This window comes from Haemorhous mexicanus, chromosome 19 (genome assembly GCF_027477595.1).
Source record: "Haemorhous mexicanus isolate bHaeMex1 chromosome 19, bHaeMex1.pri, whole genome shotgun sequence".
NCBI classification, from domain to species: domain Eukaryota; kingdom Metazoa; phylum Chordata; class Aves; order Passeriformes; family Fringillidae; genus Haemorhous; species Haemorhous mexicanus.
The window spans coordinates 6340638-6365265 of NC_082359.1; the positions used below are offsets into that span (position 1 = coordinate 6340638).

The 24628-nt window shown below is 42.8% G+C and overlaps 3 protein-coding genes across 7 annotated transcripts in view; 1 reads left to right on the forward strand and 2 right to left on the reverse strand.

Moving 5' to 3' along the window:
* Nucleotides 1-19847, reverse strand: part of LOC132336118 (protein HIRA) — a 32508-nt gene extending 12661 nt beyond the window's left edge. For 2 of the 5 annotated variants that reach the window (XM_059863269.1, XM_059863268.1), the window contains exons 1-14: nt 19696-19847; nt 12848-12910; nt 11962-12072; nt 11085-11175; nt 10499-10593; nt 9573-9668; nt 8619-8779; nt 7565-7732; nt 6925-7038; nt 5345-5415; nt 3321-3426; nt 2547-2768; nt 1843-1928; nt 1193-1387 (exon numbers count right to left, since the gene is read on the reverse strand). In XM_059863269.1, the coding sequence (XP_059719252.1) occupies nt 1193-1387; nt 1843-1928; nt 2547-2768; nt 3321-3426; nt 5345-5415; nt 6925-7038; nt 7565-7732; nt 8619-8779; nt 9573-9668; nt 10499-10593; nt 11085-11175; nt 11962-12072; nt 12848-12910; nt 19696-19732 (1616 nt within the window). In that variant the 5' untranslated portion in view covers nt 19733-19847. Of the gene's footprint in view, nt 1-1192; nt 1388-1842; nt 1929-2546; nt 2769-3320; nt 3427-5344; nt 5416-6924; nt 7039-7564; nt 7733-8618; nt 8780-9572; nt 9669-10498; nt 10594-11084; nt 11176-11961; nt 12073-12847; nt 12911-19626 lie in introns of all 5 variants that reach the window. The other 3 variants (XM_059863270.1, XM_059863266.1, XM_059863267.1) reach the window with 3 other exon arrangements.
* Nucleotides 19848-20186: 339 nt separating this feature from the next.
* On the forward strand, nt 20187-22960 carry MRPL40 (mitochondrial ribosomal protein L40). The gene is made up of 4 exons (XM_059863189.1): nt 20187-20258; nt 20837-20920; nt 21857-22012; nt 22362-22960. Exons 1-4 carry the CDS (start codon nt 20209-20211, stop codon nt 22669-22671), a joined length of 600 nt encoding a protein of 199 aa, XP_059719172.1. The 5' UTR covers nt 20187-20208; the 3' UTR covers nt 22672-22960.
* Nucleotides 22961-22962: 2 nt separating this feature from the next.
* C19H22orf39 (chromosome 19 C22orf39 homolog) lies at nt 22963-24618 on the reverse strand. Its single transcript, XM_059863190.1, has 3 exons — nt 24520-24618; nt 24250-24417; nt 22963-23643 (listed from the first exon to the last, which is right to left on the reverse strand). Exons 1-3 carry the CDS (start codon nt 24544-24546, stop codon nt 23518-23520), a joined length of 321 nt encoding a protein of 106 aa, XP_059719173.1. The 5' UTR covers nt 24547-24618; the 3' UTR covers nt 22963-23517.
* Between the last annotated feature and the right edge of the window lie 10 nt (nt 24619-24628).

Below are 24628 nucleotides of genomic sequence, written 5' to 3' on the forward strand. Positions count from 1 at the left end.
TGTTTTACAAGCTTTGCTTACTCTCAAAAGCTGTCTGTGGTACACCTCAGAGCTTCATGTGGCCACATGTCTGGATTAAAAGACTCTAATTCATTTACTGTGTATTTTAAATTCAGGAAGGAAATTATACTTTCAGCTGGTACTTACTGACAAAGGATTGCTTTTTAAAATGATCACAGGGGTTCCTGAACCCCTTGTTCAGGTTAACAAATATTTCCATTACAATATTATATTTCACTGTTTATCAATGAAACAATTGGGGATGAAACAATTCATGCCAGGTTTAGATTTTGTTGTTGAAAAATCCAACCTGATTATTAGGCCTTTCCAAGCATAACTCTAGGGCAAAGGAATGTGTTTTCCCCACACTAAAGCATTCCAGGGATCTATTATTTCAATAGCTGTTTACTTTAGAGATTTTTCAATTCATTCAGAGAATTAATTCAGAGAATGAATGGCTCTAAAATAACTGATGTTTGTACTAAAAAGCTGCTAGAAGTACAATTTACAAAGAAAAGGATACTTAATAGTTTCATCTGTCAATCATTTCTCATAGTCCACCCGCTCATTTTTTAATCTGTGGCCAATTTCAACCAAATTTGATGGAAAAATAAAGGTTTCAATGACACTGTGATGCTACAAATACTATAAAAACACACTGAGAAGAAGTCAGGTCAGTGCTACCACTGAGGGAAAAGCAAGCTAAACTCAGTTGTTCTGTAATTTGAAAGACACACTGGCCCATCAGCACATGTGCACTGACAAGCCAATGTCACTGTGCTCTGATGGGGTTGTTATACAGGAAAGAAGGATCACCATGTCTGAAGAGAGGACTCAGGTCAGAATTTGATGAAAAAAAGGTTTCATTACTTACACTACTGGAGCACCTTCTATTGTTTACTACCAGCAACCCACCAACAAGTCATTTTGCTAAAGCATTAGCAATCAGCTGTGCACTTCATTGCACTGAAGTTCACTGCCAGAACTATGCACATGCATTTATTCAATCCCAATTTATCAACATTTAAAGCAACCAAACACTAATAAAATCTCAATGTTTTCAGGAAGATTAGATTCATGGGGTTTTACAGTAAGGAAACTACTTTAATAATTTCTTCATTATAAAACTATAAATAAGAATTAAAAACTAAACAGACTCATGTGAGTGAAAAACAAAACAGCAAATACTGACCCATCTTTATTGGCTGCATCATCTGTTGGTTTTATACTGGCTGCTGTTGGCTCTACAGAAGGCTTTGAAGTATTAAGGGAATTTGCTGCGTTAGAATCTAGTGACATGAGCTGCTGGTTACTTTGAGAAGACATCATTGAGCCAGACAGAGTTCCAGATATTGGGATGCTATTGAAAAATGCTGTAGAAAAATCCCTAAACAAAAAGACAAACAGCAAATACATTTCTCGAAACCACGTTAAAGAAAATTTAAAAAATAGTAATTTTAGCTAAAATATTTCTTCCATTATTGCTTTTTCCACATGTGGATACTCATATACAACCTAAATAAATCCCCAGTATCTTTTCAGAGTAATTTCTCATATACAAAGGATATTAAAGCTGGTACTAATATAGATAAGAATCAACAATCCATTAGAGCATTGATCATCTATAACTGTAAATAATGAGAATTAGCCTGATTTATTAGAAGTGAGACCTTATGGCCAAAGAACACTGGTTGAAACTGTATTTCATAAGAATACATACTTATTTCCAGTAAGTGCTTTATGATGCCCTAAGATGGAATGCCAAGCCTGGAACAGGGAAAAACCAACCAAACAAACATATAAGAAGGTAAGAAGGATTTTATGGATTACTTCCAAACATACCCAGTGTCCAGTTGAGCTATGCAGAGAGGTGTGATCCTTCTCCGACCATCTGCTGTTCGTGTTTCCACTTGTTTTTTTAAGAGATTCTGTTGAGAAATACATTTTGTCATAATTTCTGATAAATAGGAAATGCTATTTTAATTTTTTTTCCAAACTGACAAAAATAGATATATTAGAAGAGGTGTCTCAATTAAAAATCTGTTAGCAAAGACTTTTTCCCATAAATACAAACAATTTTCCAATTTTCAACCTATCCATCTGTAGAAAAGCATTTGTGGAGAATGTAATCTGCTCTCCACTTTAGAATCAAGTCTAAAACATTAAGCATATCAAATCTTTAATTAAAAATTGTGTTCTATGTTTAGGACAGAACTAAAGAACTCTTTCAATCTCTGTAATTGAGAAACTGAAACACAGTTCAACATCTTCTCTGTCACTAGTTACTCTTGGTTTCCTTTCTGCACACCAAGAATTTTTCACCCATCACAGAAATATCCACAAGCCTGCTTTCACATAGCCTGCCTTCTGCTTAAAAGCATTCAACTTTTCAACAAGTCCCAGTACATGACCCACTATGTTGATCAGCTGGGCCATACACAGCCTGAAAGGTGCCATTCAACACAAAGAAGGGCACAGAAACTGGTTCTTTCCTTACAGTTTGGTATTTAGTGACTCAGTATTTGACAGTGCCCAAGAGCACCTACCTTTCTGATGTCCTCCAGACTCTCCCCATTAACCATGCTTGCCACTTTGGGAGCTGTGGAATTCCCAGAGCCTTCCCGAATTGAGGCATTCTTCTGATCCCCCTGCTGCTGCTGCCTCTGCTGGTACTTGAGCATCTCTGGGTTCTCAATAATGGTGGTGGACAACTGAGCTTCAGTCATGATAGCCAGGCTTTTGCCATAGGTGGACTGGTGAATGTTGCTCTGGGAGCAATAAAGATGTGAGTGACCATGACATCACTGATTGTAATACAAGGGAATCACACAAATCTAAAGGAATCCATAAAATGCCCCCTGTAGCATTTTGACACCAGATTTTTTTCTTTGTGTTTTCAACTAACACTAAATCAATATGTAAAATAAATGAAATTCAAAGCTCTAGTTGCTAATAGCAATGAGAGGAAAAACAGCCAAGAGCAATCAGTTTTAAAAGACTTGCATATATGCAAGTGAAAGAGTAATTTCATAGTGCTTTGAAGCACTCACTTCTTGTTTCCTTGGCCAAATAATTACTTCAGATGTATAATGATGGGTAAGCAAGTGGATGTTTTCCAAATTCTTTCTTTCCAGAACAGAAACTAATACCACACATTGACTTGGCTACTCTTTTTTAATGATTTGTAAAGCAGACAAGAGCAACATATTGTCTGTAATATGGAAATCAGTTACTACATACTTCTATAAACAGGCCAGTATTTTAATTGAATCAATACATCCCTGAAATATGATCAAAGGTTCTCCGAGTGCTTACTGTACCTTTTCCTCCTCACTGAGTGGATCCCCAAGTTCATCCTGGGAAAAGTCCAAAAATGCCACTGATCCATCCATGGAACACACCAGGATACCAAGTCCATTAAGGGTCCTGAGGGAAATAAAGGTCCAACTTTGTTTTTAATCTCTTTCATTCAAGCAAAGATGATGGACTGTTCAATAAAATCTGATGGATTCTTCAATAAAAATCTCAGCTTAAGATTTATTATCACTGCAGTAACTCATGGAACCAAAGAAGTGGGACAGTGAGGAGACAGGATGACAGGCAGCAGAGTCCCTGTGCCAATGCTCCTCTGCAGACTGCACAAGGATGGTGGCACTAGGACAATAATCTGCCCATGGCATGAGCAGCACCATGAAAGCTTTCCTGAAGGGGTAAACCTGAGTAGTGTTCACAATGAACAGTGAGAGAAAACTGTAAATGCATTTTCTTCAATAGATGAGCAAAATTTTCGTGCTAATGGAAGTGGGTGAAGAAATGGTCCCTCAGCTGACAAGCAGGCCAAAAAATCTTGGTACTAGGCAAGAGCACAGGTTTGATTTTGTTACTGTTCAATTATTTGGGTTTTTAAGCAAACTGCACACGTGTTTATTTGTGGGGATACATAGTAACCCTCTTTTGGAGGTCAGGTTTTCTTAGCAAAAAGAGAGAGGAGAAACTATCTATCTTAATAAAATGATAATCTTGCATATGTAACCTATTATTGCACATTTGAAAAAACACTTGAATTTTGACTTCTCCCTCAGACACTTTTAAGTACAGAGCTGACAGAGACAGTGACACAGTGGCTTACAGATGAATTGTTACACAGAAGGGAAGAGGAAAGGAAAGCTGGCCCAACTCCAAAGTCCTAACCAAGTTATTAAAAATCTATTACAAGTACCACAGCTGCAGGCATTTGGGAACCCCTATTTTTGGGGCAGCTGGTGCCCTGATAGCATCACATCCAGAAATCAGCCTCAGCACCATGAAACAAAGTACACCAACAGTACTCCAAAACAGAAAACAGTAAACTCATGTTGAAAGTTTTCTGTTTGCTTTGCAGAGAAAATTGCTGAGCTCCCATTGACCTCTGGATCCAAGCAATTGTTCTGTGAAAACATAATCCCTCAGAGATATTATATTGATGGATCCAAGTCTAAAATTCTAAACCAGAAATTATATAGCTATAACAATATAATAGTACCAGGTTTCTCAGAATTTACTAAGTCTGTTTTCAGAATGGAGCACATTTCTGGGAATACTCCATTTTATTGACATTTTATCCATCTGCTTCAATTTGTAAACAGGATATAAAATACCAAGCTGCCTGATGATCCTTTGTCTCTCAAATACCCCACAAAACCATTTCCTCACAGACTACAAAATGTTAACCAGCTATTACCCCCAATGACTTCATGCCATGAAAAATGTGCAAATTGCAGATGGAGAAATAAAAAACACTACAGGAAAACAGAACTATTCAAAGCTATTGTACTATAACAATAGCAGCACTTCCCATGAAATATTCCACTTTCTGGCTTTCTAGCCTTAATCTCTTAATGAAAGAAAAATGTTTTGGTTTTGAAAGCTTTTTTTTGTAGTTCACTGAGCTTCAAGGCAAATCCACATGGCACATAGAAACCAGGAAGCTTTAAAATTCCCAGTATAAACCCACCAAGAGATTGTTGTAACTATTAAGGGAGAATTTCAGAAGTGAGGAAGTGATAGAATTAAGCCAACCTATGTCAGAGAATGGTAACAAGTAGAAACTCATTCCACAGCTATTTTTACTGTGCCTTGCTCTAAATACATTCCTATTTGTTCAGTTAATAATCTCAAGTGGCCATGTGCTATTTGTTCATACGCTACCAAAGATGCTGCAGCAGAAACAAAACCTTCAGGAACCAACTACTTGTGTTCCAACAACCACAACCTGTACTGTTTTAAGGCATTTCCAGCTAATTAGTACACCCAAAGTTGATAGCAATGCTTTGGCTTCCATTACAAACAGCAGAAATCAACTTACCAGGAGATGTCCATGATTGACTTGTCAAACAGCTCATGTATGACAACTAAAGGTCGCTTCAGACACGTGAGCTTAAGAAAACAAGAAACAACACTCAGAAATGTAGAAGTTCTACACTACCACAGATAGTACCACATCAACACTCTCCCAGAGCCTTACAATATGCACCAGACAAAATCTGGCCAGGAAAGAGCTGCGTGCCTGGTGGTGCATCTGAAGCACCAAGACACCTGTTCCACTGCTGGGGCAGAAAACCTCTGGAGAAGAACAGCTGACATTCAATTCTCCTTTCTGAAACACAGACTGAATTTCTCAACTTTGCCTTTGCACCACAGTCTTAAAACACTCTCTTGCCACTCCAAAAGCAATTCCACAGATGCAAAAGACAGCTTCTATTCTAAGCTGTACTGAGATAAGGGTGCTGCAAACTGCCAGCACAAGAAGACAGAAAACAGATTAGGTTTCCATGTCCTCACTCAGACTACTTGTCTGAGAAAGTGAAACCCATCAAGAGCAAAGGGAATTTGATTCACAATAACTCTTAAAGAGGATTCCTCTGCACCTAAGAATCAGCTTAGTAATAAAGAACTGAATATGAAAACTCCAATAACCTGCTCTAAATTAGACATTCTAAGCTCTTTAATGTCAACCCAACAGACTTGATATTTCTAAGTGTATAGTACAACTGAAATGAAGCAGAGGTTGATAAGGTCAAGGAAGTTTTATGCTCACAGGTTCACAGATGCAGTGTCACTGTCATCTTCAGTAGTTATTTATGCTTCCATAGCTCTGTGCTCTGTATGTTTATTAAGCTCCTCAGGGCAAAGACAACCTATAACTGCATCTCTGTACTACCTTCTGTAACCTCAACAGCCACTCCAAATGAAATCTTCATAATATAAATAGAAAGTAAAATATACTGAGTGATACTTTGATATGGGTATGCACTGGTAGCATTACCAGAAACAGATTTAGTTATGCACCCAGAGATTGATGGATAAATATCACACTGGAAGCTATAAATAGTAGATTGCAGTTAGCAATTGGTGGGTTCTGGCACAAGTTCTCATCAGAAAGCTTTACAAATCAGTTAAATTGATTCCCTGTATTTTCCAGTTGCATTTAAAAAATGTGAAAATAGCTACTTTTCTCTTAGCCAGAATAAAAATTTTAGTGTAGATTTTAAAGTAAAACCCAAACCAGATATCAAAAACTTGAAAAAATACTTAAAAAGCTCATTCACTTTCACAACCCTTTCCTTGACAAGGACAGAAGACAAGTAAAAGGATGAAAATAAGGTTGCATTTATTAACTGGAGTAAAATGTTTTATCCCCTAACAGCTGCTCCCCCTTACCCGGGCACACTCTGCCACTGGCTTTAACTGCTCTTGCCTCTAGAGAAATGAACTAATATCAATCCACTTCCTTACCACCCAACTAAACCTGTAACAACAGAGACAAAAAAACCCCTAAACATGATACTAAATATAAGACCTAATGCTGTACATGTGACCTTTGTGCTAAACCCCCAAGTTATCCAATGACCACGTTAGTTCAAAGGCAGCAAAGAAATCACTTACCCAGACAGACAGAGATCGATCCTTGCTACCGACAGCACAACAGCAGTAGGGACAACTTGACTTGGTGGAGCTCCCATTCTTTTGTTTCTTTTTGAAGATTTTTGGATTGAATTTCTGAACAAATGAGATGCCCAAGTTTTATCACAGTAATTACATTTCAGCAGTAGATCTGCTTTCTAAGCAAATTTTCCACTTAAGAGTGAAAAAACAACATTTCATAGAAATAAAGTTCTGAACCAGACTCTATAAGAGCACTGACAAAAGCTGCAGAGGCTTTCTTAAGGGGTTTTCTGAATGCCTTCACAGAAAAGGCAAACAATATTAATTTTAGTAGGGATCAGAAGCCCACTAGAAACCTAAATCATTTTCATCAAGTCACTGAACAGCCAACAAAGCTGAAATTTGACATTCTTAACATGCTCCTGTATTCCCCTTTGTCTCGTTCATCTACATCCAGCTCTCTTATCACAACAGCCACCTGATTGCTTCCAACATGCAAAGCTGACATTTTTTTAATCACTACCATGCATTTGCTTTACTAATCTTGACATCCATCTTCACTTCTTGTCCCATTTATACATAAAATTATCAAAAAGCAACAGGTTTTAACTTTGGGGATAAATTTCTATCACTCACTCACCACTACTGTAACTGCCTTCCGGTGCCCTACAAAATCCATGTTGGTTTTCCATCCATCCCTCTCAATGATCTGAGCAGTGGGTCCAGAATTATTCATGGCATGAGCAGAAACAAGATAGTGACCATCAGGTGACCAGCTAAGGCGCAACACATGAGTTGTCCCTCCACACTGACAAAAAAAAAACCATACCAGAGCTTTAAAAGTGTTTGGCAAACAAAGGGGTTGTAATACAAACTATTTAAGTTTCAGATTTAGGGAATATGATTACAAAGTAAGTATCCTGAGAGTATAAAAGAATGACCTCACACACAATTCTCAGCATTTGGCCGTGTTTACACAGGTGATGTAGTGTAACTTAAGAAACCCTATCAAAAGGGGGAGGAAAGGAACTCAGAGAACTATTCTAAGGGAAAGACAAATGTTACATCTTTTTGGATACTGTTTCCTCAGTATTTATTGCAGTCCTAGTTAGTAACAGGGCTGCAACACAGCAACCACTAATGATGAGACACCAGCTTGCCCCAGCAGCTCCCACGTGAGTTGAAGCAGACAAGGTCTATTACAAAGAGCAACTGCACTAATCACAATATCCTCAGATCACTGCAGAACACTGCACTCACCAAGCACCAGCTTCTGTCCCCAGGAACTTGATCTTTTCATCAAAGTCACCACCTAACAGCCCTATGATGAGGGACCCAAGATCCCTCCTAAGTACTGACCTCATTTCTGATAGTGGCCAAGGGAAGAATGTCAGACTATTGAGATCAGTGTGCAAACACTTCCCCAGAATAACCACTGTATTTTCAGAAGTTTACTTAATTGTTTCCATAACCCATGTAAACTTTCGACATCCACAATAACAAATGACAATGAGAGTCTCATATTTTTATGAGAAAGTAATTCTTTTTCCCCCTCTTTTGTAGCTGCTATCTGAGAGCTTTATTTGATTCAGCACTGTTCAATTAATTCATGTTCGTGCAGAATCCAAGCTATTCTTCCAGTTTTCATTCATTCTAGGGGAATTCACTTTGAACAGTCACACATTGTGAAGTACCTCATCAAAGGGCTTTGTGATGCTGGTTTCCAGCTGCCAGTCCATGGTCCGCCACACCTTCAAGCTTCGATCATCAGCCTGAGAGGCAATGTATTTCCCAACAGGATCCCAGGTCAGCCCTTTCACCAAGCCAGAATGCCCCTTCAAAGTGGCAAGAATTTCTGTGCACACAAAAATTGAGAATAGAGAGTAGTTACTGCTATCTCCTTCAGGGCAGAGTGTTGAGAAAATTTGAAACATCTTTTTGGAACAGTGTATTAAGTATAACCTCCTTTAGTGTAGAAACAACATATCAACCAAATTGGAACCTGTTCTTAGGAAAAAACTGATATAAAAGAAATGGTAAGGAGAGTTCTGTCAGAGTAAGTGGTGCAAAACTCATAAGAAGACAGGTCAGAGCAGCAGAGTCCCAGTGCTTCAGAGTAGCACTTTCAAGCTGTGGAAAACAGCACTTGAATTTCAGTTAAACATTCACCCTTTCCTCCACACCCAAAGATTATCACAACTAATCCAGCTTTGTGCAGCAAGTGTGAACCAAGTCAAAGTTGTGACTCAACAGACATACAAGGCTGGCAGACCTGGTAACCTACTTTCAGTCCCACTCTTGCTTATCAGCCTGTGGGAGGAGAGGCTGAGAGGGTGCACATTAGCTTCAAAGTCTAAAAACTCTGGTACTGGGAGCCAGCTTAAAATAAATGGCCTGTAAATAAACACAGGCAATCATGACTTTCATGTAAAATCAACAGCACAAACTGAATGCAGCTGTTGTCTGCAGCAGGGTGGAATCCCCTGCTCACTGCCATCCAAACCTTGACCTGCCAACTGCAGGTGTGTCACTCCAGAAGACAGACAACCCAATCCCTCCTAGAGATCTGAAGAGTCAGTGAAAGACACCCAAGGAGGGAAGACTTAGTCACAAAGCTTTAGGTGCTGGCACATCTTTAGAGCTCTCACCTGGGAATTTGACAGCATTCCAGATGACAACAGTGTTATCAACACTACAGGATGCCAGCCAGGCATCATGTGGAGACCATGCTACATCCATCACATCTGTTTGAGAAAAGGAAGTTTCCATTTAAGAGATTGATGGTAATCAGAAAATCAATGAGTATTTTTACAAAGAACTTGTGTTCTCAGTAGCAATATTTTGCTATCCCTGAGAAATGATTATCACCTCACTAAAGTGGAAGGTAAGAAAGCAACACTCACTGGGAGTGAATCTCCCCAACTTCCAACGTTCAATAGGGGTCAAGAAAAAAAAAACAAAAGGGAAAGAATGCAATGTTTAGTAATTGTAGGAAGTACTAATGCTTGCACAAAGAACTTAGTCTTGTTTTGAATGAAGAAGTAACAGAAGCTATAACAATGCACTCACTTTGCTCCATGTGGAGTGATCAAAGTGATTGCCATCTTGATTTTAAGCACAGCTCATGTCAGCAGATGCAAAATGCATTTGAAATTATTTATTTATTCAAATTTTGCATTGTTCTTTAGATATTTTTCTTCTAAATAAACACTGACATTCTTTGGTTTACAAAAATATGGTCTTTTGCCAATCAGATTATTTGCTGCTAGTGTGAACATTTAATTAAAAGACACAGTTTAGCTTCCTTTATTCAGATTCACTTTTAAGCTAGACAATAGCAAAATCTAAGTTTCTTAGTTGGTAATTTTTCTCCTACATGCCATACTTGCCAGAAGTTACTTGCATGAAAATTGTATTTCATTAAAAACTATTTATTTTTAATTTTCATTGTTGCTCTTAAAATTAATTACTGACTTGCCACCAAATACATATTTCAAACAAGAAAACATGATGCTGAAAAGCAATTTTTTCCAAATACATGCAAATTATGTTCATTCAACACCTTGAAACTTACCCCCTGAATGGCTTCTGAGAATCGACACACACCTCCACTGCTCAACATTAGTAAGTTTGCTACTAGAACCAAACACAGTGCTAGGTCCAATGTACCTAATTAAAATAGAAACAGTTGTAAGAAGAACCACCACAAGCTCTTCACTTTTTTTAAAGAAAATCAGCTGCACTTATATTTTATAGTCAGTTATTCCTACAATACAGAAGGGGAAAAAAAGCGTTTTTTGTAGAGAGAGTAATTCCAATTATTAAAAAATTAGCTTCAATAAAATGTAGAATTTCTATAGATAGCATAAAATGGTAACACTTAAGGTGACTCTTCAAGTCTCACCAGGAAGTTTTCTTCAAGGACAGAAGCAAATGTCTCAGCTCCTCCAGAGGAGAGAGACTGCCCAGGCAGGCACCCTCGAGCCCAAAGGACAGTGGGCCACATCCCCAACACCACTGTGGTGTCCCAGCTTTCAGCTCCTTCCACACCAGGTGGAGCACTGAGCTTAGCAAAGGGCAGCACAGGGAGGAGGCGCTGAGATGTCACAGAGTCACCTCCCTGAAATGCAATACAGAGCTGAAGGAAGAAGGATGCTTACGCAGCTCGTTTCCACACCATAATCAGCTTGTCATCTCCCCCCGAAGCCAAGTAAACGCCATTGTTTGACCATCGCACACAGTTCACACAAGCTGAAATGCACAAAAGAAAGTTTGCAAGATGAAATATGTGAATAACAGGTTCTGGACTGCAGACAGGATTTATATTACAAATAAGCAAAACTTGCCAGGAGACATTTAGGATTTAAGTGGGCTTTTCCCACTCAAAGCAGTTACTCTGTCCGCTTTAGATAAATGAATTGGTACTTATCTTTCAGTAGCAGCTGAGGAATTTCTTACTTAGAAAACTCTATCCCTTATCTAAAAATGCTTCACCAAAAGAGGCTTGAAGGAAGAAAGATTAATATTCCTCTAATGAAGGAAACTTATTACAGTAAATAAAGTGGGATTAAGAGAGCAGTAAATAAGTGGGATTAAGAAGGGACAACTTGTCAGGTGACCCTACTAATTCCAAATGCAATGATTTATAATGGAATAAATGTAATAATTTATAACTATAACAAAAAACTTCATATGATGTATCTTTTACACTTACTTCTTCTCCTGTCCTTTCCTCCAGAGCTCTACAGTTTCTCAGAATGTGCATTATCAAATACTTTATGGCCACAGCTGAAAAAAGCTTATAGGGAGGAGATTTCCAAAGGTATCTTAGTCCCCGGCACATTCCCTCACACTTTAACAGCATTTTCTCCTAAATATCTTGCAAATATACAACCAAATGAGACCACTCTGCTGTGTTTTATTGATTCTTCACCATTGGACAGGCATTATTTTTGCAATTACAGGCATGCAAATCTTAGGCTTAGGCAAATTACCAATAGTCAGCAATGAAAAAACCCAACCAAGCAGCTTTGTTACCTAAGTGATTGTCCATCTGACAAAGCATCTTGGGGATATTTTCATTCTTTTCATCTTCTTCTTTCAGCACAGGAGCCATATTCCAGATCACAACTTTGCCAGAATCCTGACCTGTAAGAGATCAAAAAGCTCCCCCTTCTAAATACACCCCAAAAAGCTTTTCAAAATCAAATCTCAGTTCCAGAACAGATGTGAAAATGTAGGCATTACTGCAGTGGGGACTTTGGAAACATCTGAATACAGACGCCACTTTGATATAATTAGACTAAATCAGAAGTGCTTTATTTTTCTTGGAGCTATTAAAAATAAATTTATACAGCCTTGAACAAAAATCATACTGTACACAACTGATACCAACTGTAAGGACAACTACTTGTAATAACATTGTATTTTAAAAGAGAAAATATACATATTCAAATACTAAATTGCAATTATTGTAGCCAACATAAAATTACTCACTATTGTGAACCAAATAATATTTTTGCATTTATTTCTTAAGCTATTCTATTTATATAATTGGAATTTTCTGTTCCAATAGCTCTACTATTTAGCAACTGAAAAAGCTCAACTGCACATCCAGTTCCTCTTCAAATTAAAGGAAATTTGGCCCATATGGCCACGACTCAATCACTGATACCAGCCACTATCTCAATGACATCCAAGGGGGTGAGGACATCAGAACATGAAACCCTGCCTTCTGCAGGAGCAGGAGCACTTCCGGATGCATTTTCATAGCTTACAAATTTATCTGTTTCTTAGAGATAAAAGTGATGTCTTTTTAAAAGGGTCAAACCAATTCAAGTGCTGTGAAGGCACCAGATTATTATTATTATTATTATTATTATTATTACCCAAAATTCTACCTTCTACCAGTACACAGACCTACCTTGTCCTCCTGTTGCAAACTTGGTCCCATCTGGGTGAATGTCCACTGAAAATATTGGCTTTCCTGGAATTAGAGAACAAACAGCGACACAGTGAATCGTGTTACATTCGAGGGAATGCAGTAACACCAGAACCACCAAAACTCTTCTGGCTGGCAAGTGACTTTCTTCTTCTAAAGGCTCAAGTTGTAAGAATTCCAGCTGACTACAGGAGCTGAGAGCAGCTTGCTGACAGAAATGGCAGCCTATTAAAAGCCTGTAAGGAAGTTATCATGCCACAAAAACCAGAGATAACCAGGGACACTTATTCCAGCAGGATATGCCAAATACCTCAAAGCAAAGTAATACCTCAAAGCAAGTGCCAACAAGGCAAAACTGTATTTGAGAATGGAATTTCTTCCAGGTTTCTACAGTTCATTAGCTGATGACCTGAAGCAAGTCTTCTTTTGGTTTCTGTTTTTGTTTTTTTTAAATCCTTCCCAATCTCAGGCTGCATCTGTTGGTCACACAATTACCTGTCTCAAATTTCAATTCTCTCAATGAAACTCTTCTACCCAAAGACAAGTTTTGATTTTAAGGCTTCCATATAGAAAGAGAAGGACTAACCAACAATAGTATTACTCTTAAATCCTTCAATTCTCCATATGCTACATCTTTCAGAAGAATGCTAATCATTTTACTATAATGTAAACTCTGTAACAACACAGCTGGGGAACAGCTTTGGAAACCAGAAAGGCCTCACTTCCAACCTGCTCTGCTCCAACCACTGGCTCACATCCACTCTCTATATGTTCACAGTTGTTTTAACCTTTGCAGAGGAAAAGGAAGAGGGGAGCAGCAGCTTCCTGCCTTTCAGTGATGCTCAAAGAGCCACCACTAAGGGCTGTGTGAAAGAACGCGCGTGCGATTTCCACATCCAAAGAATTTCTGGCAGCACTTCCAACTCGTTCAAACTGGAATGCCTCTGCAAGCAAGATCACATATATGCCACTACAAAATAAGGCTATTTATCAAAACAGCCAGAAGTACCAGTACCCACACACCAAGATTACTTGATAAATTTCCCATGAGTGTCAATCTTGTGCTGTATCTTCATGAGATGTTAAGACATAAATGATAAAACCTGGAGATCTTATCCAACAGCAACTTTTATGTGCAACTGTAGCAACTGAAACCTTGACACTAAATTCCTAATAAAATCCAAATACCCACTATTTCTTTTTGAGAGAGACACATTTGGCTTCATTTTGACTTTTGTATCCTTTATGTTGACTTGTTTTAAGGTTTGTTTTATTTGGATTTATTATTTGGATATACTGCAGCTCTGACATGTGACTTCCCTTAAAATTTTCACAGGCAGCCAAGTAAAAACCTTAAGCACAGAAAGATGGCACTCAACTTACATTCCTTCCAAGTCCTTCAGACCACATAGCACACATGAGCAGAGACACACATGAGCTGAGGTTTTTCTTCAGCTTGTTATGCCTGATTCTTGCTTTTATTCAATTAAGTCAAACGCAACATTCAGGGCTAAGCTGAATATTTAGAGAAGCACAAACAAGAAACAAACATTTATTTTACCCTTTCCAAAACGTGGAATTTCCCTTATATTAAACCAGTGCATCATTTGGAATAGTTGAGCCCACTGAACTTACTGAAAAGGCCACTCTGGAGACCTTAGAGGGGGAAGAGGTGACATTTTCAATTTGCATCAAATCTTGGGCAAGAAGAGCTCATATACTCTGTTATTTGCCATTAGATGTGTAGAGGAGAGTAGGAAGCCAGCCATCAAAGACCTTAGAATTCTAATAACCCGGCTCATTTTGCATCTGTATCATTTGCACCAAAAGAAAACTTTCCCAGCAAATCAGAAAGAACAGCAACCTAGCCACCTCCACCACTACTATTCAGGCATAATCAGATATGCTACATATTCCAAAAAATTGTCATTGTGCTCATTGCTTTGCAAAAATTATTGACATTATATAATTTTCCTTTCCTTTTCTATATGTCTAAAACCACCACAGCCTCTCCAATTTCTGCCTTAAGACCACAACTCTGCAGGAGGAGTAACATCAGCTCTCTCCCTTCTCCTGGGCAAAGATTTTTCACAGATCCACAAATGGGGTTGAAGAAACCCAGCAAATTACTTTGCTTAAGGAGTCAGAGGTAACTTAGCTACAAATTCTCCATAAATGCTTAAAATTAGCCACACGAGGCAAAATGTCCACCAAGCCCAGTACCCTGTGCTCAGAAACCAGCACTAGTTAAGTCCCTAAGGATCTGTGCAATGGTAAGCACACAATGCTTCTTCCTGAAATAATCTTCCAGCTCCAAATAAATTACAGTTCTGACTTCTTGAAACAGGGGCCCTCAATGGACTTTCTTCTATAAAGCCAATGAGCAATTTCTCAGACCCATAATTCAACAAACCCTACACAGAGATCCACTGCTCAGCCATGCACTCTGTGAGGAACCACCTACTCTGAGGATCTGCACCAGCTATTTGTTACTTTAACACAATTAATTCTTGTAGAGAAGGACAGGGAACAAAAATCACTCAACACTGATCCCTTTTCTGCTATTCACAAGTGTGTTCATCATGCCCCCAGCCCAATGATCTCCCTGCCCAAAGAGTCCTGCTCTACTCATCTGTTCCTTGTACCAAGAATGTCACACTTCTGATCATTCTGATCACTCCAAGCCACTTTCAGTTCTCCTCCATTTTATGACATGAATGGGAACTGGCACTGATGACCACGTGTTCAAACACAAACTATCCATATATTTACACAGCAGGGAAACGTTTTCTTTTCAGGTTTTTCCTAGCATAAATTTGGGGTTCAATCAAATAAGCACTGAGATTTTCACAAATGGTTATAATCCTAAAAATACAGACCTCAGTGAAAGTTGTCAGTCACAGGGCATTATTTTATACATGAAGTTTAAAGAGGGTATGGACTTTGCACCCAGGAAAGGCAGCAGTAACAAATGAAGCCCTGGACAACAAAGTTTCCTAAACAGCTCAACTGTGATCCAGGATCTTATTCCACAGGTAACTAATGATACACAATGACCTGCCCAGTACCCAAAGTCCAATTACTAATTTAAAAAAAAGAAGAAAAAAAAAAAAAAAAGAAAAAAGCAAAGAACAGATGAAGTGGTCACAGGACAGAGAGCATTGCCAGGGTGCTCTTTCCTCCAAGGTACCACTGTCAAGAGAATGCCATCTACAGTGCTGGATAACCCTAACAGGTTAAAGTGTAAGAATTGTTCCATACTACTTGTGGTTTACAATTTGAGCACAGATTCTGGGTTTTTCTTCACTTCCTTCAATTTCTCAAAATAACGAAGAAGCAGCCATGATTTGATAGCAATCATCTTCTTCCCCAGGTCCATGTCTTTATCAGATTATGTTGTTAGTTCCTGTTGAAACAAGCCAAAAGGCACAAGGGCCCTGCTTCAAAGTGACTGAAGCTTTCCCATGCTCCTAATTGAGATCTGCTGAGTTTCCCAACAGCAATGATGTACCAAAACAAAATGTGATATTTAAGCAGCAGCACTAAAATCTAACACAGTGTGTTTTAAGACATTCTGACCTCTTGCAATAATTTCTAAAAAAAGATAAGCTTAAATTATTGAAACTCCCAGAATCACATTGCAGGAGGAGGCAAATCAGGTTCATTAAAAACAGAACACCTTATGATATACCAGATGTCCTGTGGGCTTATTTGTTTAAAGAACCCAAATATGCATTATGCACTTAAAGAAATACTGATAATGAAACAAGCTTGGAACAAAAAGATCTAAGTAAGATAATTGAAACCCAAGGAGCAGGTCCCATCTTAAAAAAAAATACACCAGTGAAGAATAAAAGCAATTTTAAACATTGCATCATTTTTGTTTGTTGCTTAACTTTATACAATAATCAATTAAACATAAGAACTGTTTTAGGTGAATTTCCACCTCAAAATGAATTAATTTCTATTCAATTTGCTTCCAGCCCATCTAATATATAACATTCAACGTGACTCACAAATCAATTCAAATATTTACATTCCACCATTACAGCTTGGAGAGATAAACTCCATGCCTATATTTAAACAACAGCAGGCTCCAGTTTCCACAAGCTGTTATACATGAGCAGCACCTTGGGGCTTGCAAGGGTTTCTTGGAACAGCAAGGGACTTCCTTTCCCACAGAGATCAGTGTTTGCCTGCCTGAGTTAAGCACCTGGGCTCTCAAAACCCTGAGTGCTGAGTATGTACAGGCAGCTGCTGGATGCATGATGCATCTGTACAGAGGTACTGAATGCAACACTGGGAAAGAGAAACCAATCCCACCACTTGTATCTCACAGACATCTGCTCTCATCCCCACCATTAGACTGCACTTTTGAATATTCTTCCTCACTCTAAGTCAAAGACACATGGAAGAGAAGAACACACAATAAGGAGAATTTCATGCAAAATCTAATAAACCCACATTAAGTGCATTAAAAGCTTATAGAAAATGCATCTGAGCAAGAAATAATTCCAATAAGCACTCAGAAAAAGTGACTTTAAGAACTCCAAGGCAAAATCCTGTAGAGCCAAAATGTGCTGAAGTGCTTTTATGGTAAGCACGCAGCATCTCAGCTGTGCAGCACACAATTCCCAGGTGTGCTGGATTTCCTGGCTACAACACTCACTTCTAGTGTCTATTATCTCCTGGAGAATGTATGCCTGGAAGCATCATTCTAGTCCATTCAGTAAAACAAAACTCCCAAAACTGAGTGGGAAGAGGCTGAACTACAGCAGCTGATCTGGTGTGTGGAAGAGCAGCCCTGCTATCAGGAGTCGCTCACAAGCGAGGGCAGTGAGGCAGCCCCGTGTGCCTGTGCAGAAATCAAAGGAATAAGAATTATCACAGAGTCTCCAGCACACAGAGTGTGAATTCTCTTCACCCTGTTTCTGGAGAGGATTCAGAGCCAAGAGGAAGGCCCATGAGGAGTGATGGAGACTCCTGACAGGCAGCAATGCCTGGAGGATCTGGAACCCGGGCTCGTTACAAGAGGCTGACTAAACTCTCCGGTTTTTATCCTGCACTCCCTGCCCCAAGGACAGCAATGTGTGACTGTCTCACAGTCCTGCACACCTCTGCAGCCCTGAGAGCACCGCACAAATGGAGCTGGTGGCAAATATCTGTTTTGCAAGTGGTGAAATGATGATGAAGTGCCTTGGCCAAACTCATCCCAACAGGTCAGTGGCAGAAATGGGTGTAAAATTCAGGACCATCAAGTCCCTGTGTAGTGCATTATCCATCATCACAGGGCTCTACAAATGAAGCCCTGCTTGGCTGAAGCCTGTGTTCTGCAATGGTTGGATGTGTTCTAAAATGCTACAGATTTCAAATACATACCCACAGCAAAAGGTGCACCCATTAAAAAACTAAGGAAAGAAGTTACAGAGATGAAGATGTAAATGCTACATTTGTTTAGAGTAACCAAGCAGAAGTGTAAAAAACATCTCAAATAAAGCACTTCCACATTTTCTTCAGTTCTGTACAACCTTTGGTTACAAGGCTGAGTCCATCTGCTGCCTATAGAGTCCCGAGAGAGCAGGCCAAGTAAAGATGCACACGAATGGCAACTTGAGGCTTAAATTGTTATCAACATTCGCAGCATGAACACAAAGAACACAACACATGCAGAAAGGCAGCTGTAAAGTTCTACCTGGGGTTTTTAACTCAAAACACACTTTTCCAGCTTGAAAAACCTGGTCTTAGTTTTACTCTAGATACCAATCAGCTACATGAGCCCAGCTAATGACATTTATATGTTGACAAAGTATAAAATTTGCAGTTGAAATAAAGCTGTACCCATGAATCTGAGGGCAAAACTTGCACAAACAGAAGTGAGCTCTTTGTGTTAGGTTTCTTCTCACTGCTTCACAAGGAACAGTACAGGTATTAATCGGGAAATTCATCCTAAGCAGTGTAATGACATAAATTCTGGTACTGTCCTGTATTTGCCACACAAGGAAAGCACAAAGCCTTCTGTCAATATCGACACTTCACTCTGAGCTCTTTTAGCTCACACATCACTTCAACATCACCAGAGGACTGGCACACAGGACACTATATAAATTCAGGGAGTTGTTTTGAAAGAACGGCTGGAAGAAACTTTTCCCTCCGTGGAGAACACAGCTCAGTGCATTTGAGAATTTTTAATACTGTTCTTGTGTCAGCAATGTGAGAGCCGGGTGGTCAGTGCAGTGCACTGGGTACCGACTCATCCCGCCTAGGCACTCATCCCGACGGGACCTCCGCACGAAACTCCTTCTCTCTTCTGCACGGGCTGTACTCCATTCAAACTATCTCTCCGCACTTTCACCAGCACGGAGCGGCCCCGGGCCGTGCCCGGCCGGCGGAATCAGCTCAGCGTTCCCTCGGAGCCCGCAGCCGTCCTCGCAGAGCCCAGGAGCGGCTGTGCCGGGCTGTCCCCAGCGAACGCGCCGTGCCCGGCGGGCCGGGTCCCCTCCATCCTCCTCCGGGGGACGAGGTGTCCCCACGCCGCCCTCGGGAACCCGCCCGGCTCCAGAGACCCGGCTCCGCTCCGCTCCCGTCCGCCGGCACGGCGCGGGCGCGGACTTGTTGCTGCCGCTGCCCCCGCCCGCACCCGCCGTTCCCGGGGCGACGGGGCTCCGGCCCCCGCGGCCGCCCGGGGAGCGCCCGGCAGCGGCCCGAGGCTCCGCCCGCCCCGCGCCCCCCGCGTGTGCCGCACGCCCGTTCCCCCGCCGCACCTGCCCGGCCGGCCCGCGGCACCTGCTGCCCGGCCGGCCCGCGGCACCTGCTGCCCGGCCGGCCCTCACCATTGTGGTTGACCCAGGTCGGCTTCAGCAGCTTCATTGTTCCCCGCCCGGGGCCCCCGCCGGCCTCCGCCCTCGGGACCCCAGGGCGGCTCCGCCCGGGCTGCCTCCGCGGCCGCGGCGCTCAGCGGCGGCCGGCCACCATGGGCCCGCGCCCGGCGCCGCAGTGCCCGCGCCCCCGGCCGGCCCGAGCCGCCTCAGCGCCGCTCCATGTCCCGGTGCCGCCGCCGCCCCGCCGCATCCCCCGCCCGGCGCCGCCGGCGATCCGGCACCGCCGGAACTCGGCGCCTGGCAACAGCCTAACCGGCCCGGCGGGAAACAGCGCCCCCGACCCCGCCGTTCCCCGCCAGGCGCCGCCCGCCCTACAGCGCGGGCGGGCGCCCCCTGCCGGGCGGAGCCTAGCGGTGCCGGCGGGACAGGAGCACCGCGTAGGGCGCCCGCCGGAACGTTTGTGCTCCGGAACGGGGAACGCGGGGTCGGAGCGCGGCCGGCGGGGGCGCGGCGCAGCGCGGGGCCATGTGGGCGGTGGCGGCGGCGGCGCGGGGGCTCCGCGGGGCCCGGCTCAGGTAGGGCTGGGGCCGCGCTCCGGGACCGGGCCTGCGGCCGCTCTGCCCCAGGACCGCGGGGAGGGAGCTCGGGAAGCGCCCCTTAGCCGCAGTGCCTGCCCAGTCCGTTCCCGCCCATTCCTGGGGCTGATCTCGGGCTGGGCCCCCGCACCTGGAGAAGTCGGTGCCTTGGCACCTGGGCCGGTTCTTCCTCCCGTGACAGCCGCTGAGATAAGACAGTCGGCATCGCCCTCCTAATCTGAACGGCGGTGGTCTGACCTCTCCCATACCAGGTCCTCAGAGGGGTCATTGTCAGAGCTTAAAAATAAAGCTGCTGTAACCTATCCAAAAATTGTACCTCTTTCGCCCCACGGTACCCTGATGGGCTCACGCTGACCTGTCCATATTTGGGACCAGTTACCTAGCCCAAGAGTTTGAGGTCATCTCTAGGCAAACGCTGTGTCCTGCCATGAATGAAGTGGCCAAAGATGGTTCAAATCTCATCACTGTAAAATGAGAATAACAAACAGCTCTTGTGCACAACCAAGGACACCAGAGTCAGTTCTTCCTCATGCCTTATGTTGCTTTTCCTCCTGCAGCTCCTGGCTGCCCCAGAGGGTCCCGCTCCGAGGCAGTCACTGGCAGAGCTCACTGCTGGGGCTCAGGACATCCCTCCCTGTGAGGTGAGTGCAGCTATCTTGGAGTTACACAGAAGTGTTCTCATCCATTGGGGGAACACAAATTTTCCCAAGTCCATATTTAACCTATAACTGAACATGTTTAGGTCTCTATATGCCAGAGCAGTTGGGAACTGCTCCTGGAGAGTTCAGAGGTGATACAGTTACCACTTTGTGCTTGTGGGTAGCACAACCACAGCTGGAAATGTTGGGATTTATGCAGTGCACCCGAATTCCCTGCTGGGCAACACCAGTGAAAGCCTGGCTGAACCAGAAATGCTTTGCTGTGAAGGCAGAGGCAGCCCATGTGTATTTCTGTGCCATATTTCAGTGTTTGTGTTTTGTTTTGATGCAGTTTGATTTAAAATACCCAGTTAGCTCTTAGGAGAGGGACTGTTTCACACCATAAATGTTATTGGTTCAGTCTGCCAGGCAGGAATGAGGGTCATTTGTGGAGTGTGCAATGATAACTTGGATCTGCATGAAGACAATATCTACAGCCTGAACTTGGCTCCAAATGCAGAAATTTCAGAAGCATGTATAAAACCACTTGAAGTCTTCTTTAATGTGAAATAACAGGAATATTTGTTCAAGGCCAGGTTGGATAGGGCTTGGAGCAACCTGGTCTAGTGAACGGTTTCCCTGCCCATGGCAGGGGGTTAAAACCACATGAGGTTTAAAGTCCTTCCCAACATAAGCCAACAACTGATAAAACAACTGTAATTCAATTTTTTGTGGAACTTCCTCAGGTCATCCTGATGTTCAGCACAAAATTGCTTTTCCCAGGCAGTTACAGTTCTCTCTGCAGAAAATCTCAGCAGACACGTCACTGGCTCCTGGAAATTACATTACTTGAATAAAGCTAATGCCTGGAACTTGTGTCAGGGACAAATTAAACAATGGAAAAGAATGTGAAAGTTGCTGGTACTATTTCCCTTGTAGAGCACAACCAAAGAAGAAAAAGAAAGTGGATGTGAAGAAAGAGCAAGCACAGAAGGAGCGTATGAAGAAAAAGCTTAAAAAGTTGGAAAGAGCTGCCCCAGAACTGATTCCAATTGAGGATTTTATAACACCACTGAAGTACACAGAGAGCAACAGGTCAGTAGGTCTGCCTTTGACCATGCACCTGCACTCACAGTGCATTTCTTCTTCTGCACAACTGCAACACAGTGCCAGCCTTGGTACAAAACCTTACCCACCTCCATCAGGACAAAAATGTGGACAGGAAATATTATTTGTTCTTGCTAAAAATAATGAAAAACAGTGCATTTCCTGTTAGAGTGACTGGAAGACCTCACAGACTGACTAAGTTACTAGTGAATTCATTGTATTCTATATGTTTGGTGGGAGGTTTTTGCCTGGTGGTGGGATTTTTGGTTTTGGCATTTTGTTTGGTCTTTGGAGTCAGGCTGTTTCTCCATTACAGTGTAACCCTTCTCTTCATCAGGGAGCGAAGTCTTCCCGATCTTTCTCCTGAGGAGTCTGAAAGAAGAGTTTTACTTTTGAAGAAGTGGTGTTTGTTTAAGCAGAAACAAGATGAGGCAGAAAAGAAAGCAATTAAGGCCCTTGTAGAATCTCAGCAGGAGGCACTGAAGGAGCTGCAGCTGGAATCCGAGGAGCTGTACCAGGCAGCAATCCTGAGGGACGAGAGACTCTTCCCCTTCGAGAGGGAGGGACCCACTTACACCCCTCCCCTTCCTGGCTATGATCCCCCCGAGGGGAAGTGCGTTGACATCACCAAGGTGTACACACAGTGACAGGGGAGCTCCTGCATCGGCTGCCAGGAGGTGCTCAGCTGACTGAAGGAAGAAAGAATGGAGTAATAAACACATTTTCCTGCAGGTTACAACACTGCAGGATGTGACTGTAAAAAAATAAATGAAGTATCTCTGTGTTTTAATGACAATCCAGGTAATAACACACCTAGTAAAGCTACACCACCTTACATAGTGGCAAAGCCACTTTTTTTTTATTTTCTTATATTGCCATCTCACTGTTGTAACTACATTTCTGTGGGTTTGCCCTAATAAAAAACAGATCTCTCTACATTCGTTTAAACCTTTATTTTTTAGTAGTTCTGAACATTGCCACAACACACACCACCACTGGAGAGGAGTTCCATACAGGGTGTGCAGCCCACAGGTGAGAAGCTCTTCAACCACCACAACCCTGATTCTAGGAAATGTCTTTAAATGCCCAGCATTTGGGATTGTCCTGAGCCAGCAAGGAAGAGTCCCAGCTGGGTGTTTTTCCCCATTTGGCAGGCCTGGGGTGAGCGCCTTGTTCCAGAAGTGCTCAATGCCAGCTGGTAGGGCAAGAGGCCCTCAGAGCTAGAGCATGTATGCATTAATTTGGAAGGTGCCTGCTGAAATGAAATCCTGCTATGTAAATCAACAGTAAAAGACCACAACCAAATTAAGCACCTCAAATGTCCCTTTAAAAATATTCAGTGTTTAAATAAAATTTCAGAATTTTTGAGTGAGTGCTAAAGTATTGTAGGGCAGAGCTACAGTTGAATAACTTCAAGATGATGTGGAAGGAAAAAAAAAGCATAATTGTGAATTGTGTATTATGTTACTGACCAAACACAGAAAACAGTCTTGTTAATTTGATTTGTCGTGGTCAAGTGGTAGATACCAGTCAGGTGGTGGGCTCTTCCTGAGCTTCCACACTGGAGCATATTTCTGTTTCTCCATAACTCGTGCTCTTTCACTCTTGCACAAAGCTTCCTGAAATACAGGGGAAAAAAAAAATCAATAATAGTTTTGGATGTTCCAGTCATACTGAGCTGATTTCCTGCTGTGAACATTTAAGATAAATGAAGAAATAAAAATTTATTATGCTTATGCAGAAGTGCTAAATGTTATCTAAGTAAGCCAGAATACAAGTTTTTAACTAAATCATATTTATATTTTGCCTCTGGCTCCTAAGTTATGAAGGAAACTCGCACTGCCGTGGAACCCTCCTGGCCAGAAGCTGTCCTGGCTGGAGGGAGGGAGGAGTTAGGCTGGAGCCTGCGCCGCAGGGCTCGTGTGCCCCAGTGTCCGCGGGGCTGCAGCCAGGGCATTTCCAGGCACCCCCGGAATGCCTTTTCCCTGTAACGTGGTGGATTTCCCTTTTAGGAAGGAAATGTCCGAGTAACAGAAATCAAGAGCGTTTACAGGTGAAAACGGAAAATACTCCCTGGATCCGTCACTGGATTTTAAGACAACCCGACCCACCTCCGGCGCCTGCATTTCCAAACCCTCCCCAACACCGGGGCTGGGGGGTTTCAGTCCCAGCAGCCCCGGCCTACAGAGCCCCAGGCAGGCCAGGAGCGGGGCCGGGGCCGGTACCTGCGCGGCGGCGGCGCGGTCCCTCTCCCAGGCGCGGCAGGCCTCGTAGTCCTCCCGCCAGCGGCCGCACTCCGGCAGCTCCCCGTGCGCGTAGTAGTGGTGGAAGGCGTGGCGCAGCCCGCGGCAATGCTTCCACTCCCCCCAGTAATCCTCGCACGAACGGGGCGGCTGCGGACGGACATGGCCGGGCTGAATGGAGTCCCACCGGGCTGGACCGAGTCCCGCCACCCTCCCGATCCCGATCCCGATCCCGGCCCCGCGCCCGCTTACCCGCCAGGAGCCGCCCGTGCCCGCCATGCTGCCGCCGCCGCCAATGGCCGCCGCGCTGACGGCGGCAGCGGCGGCCGCGGCCAATGGCGAGGGGCGGCACAGAGCGGCC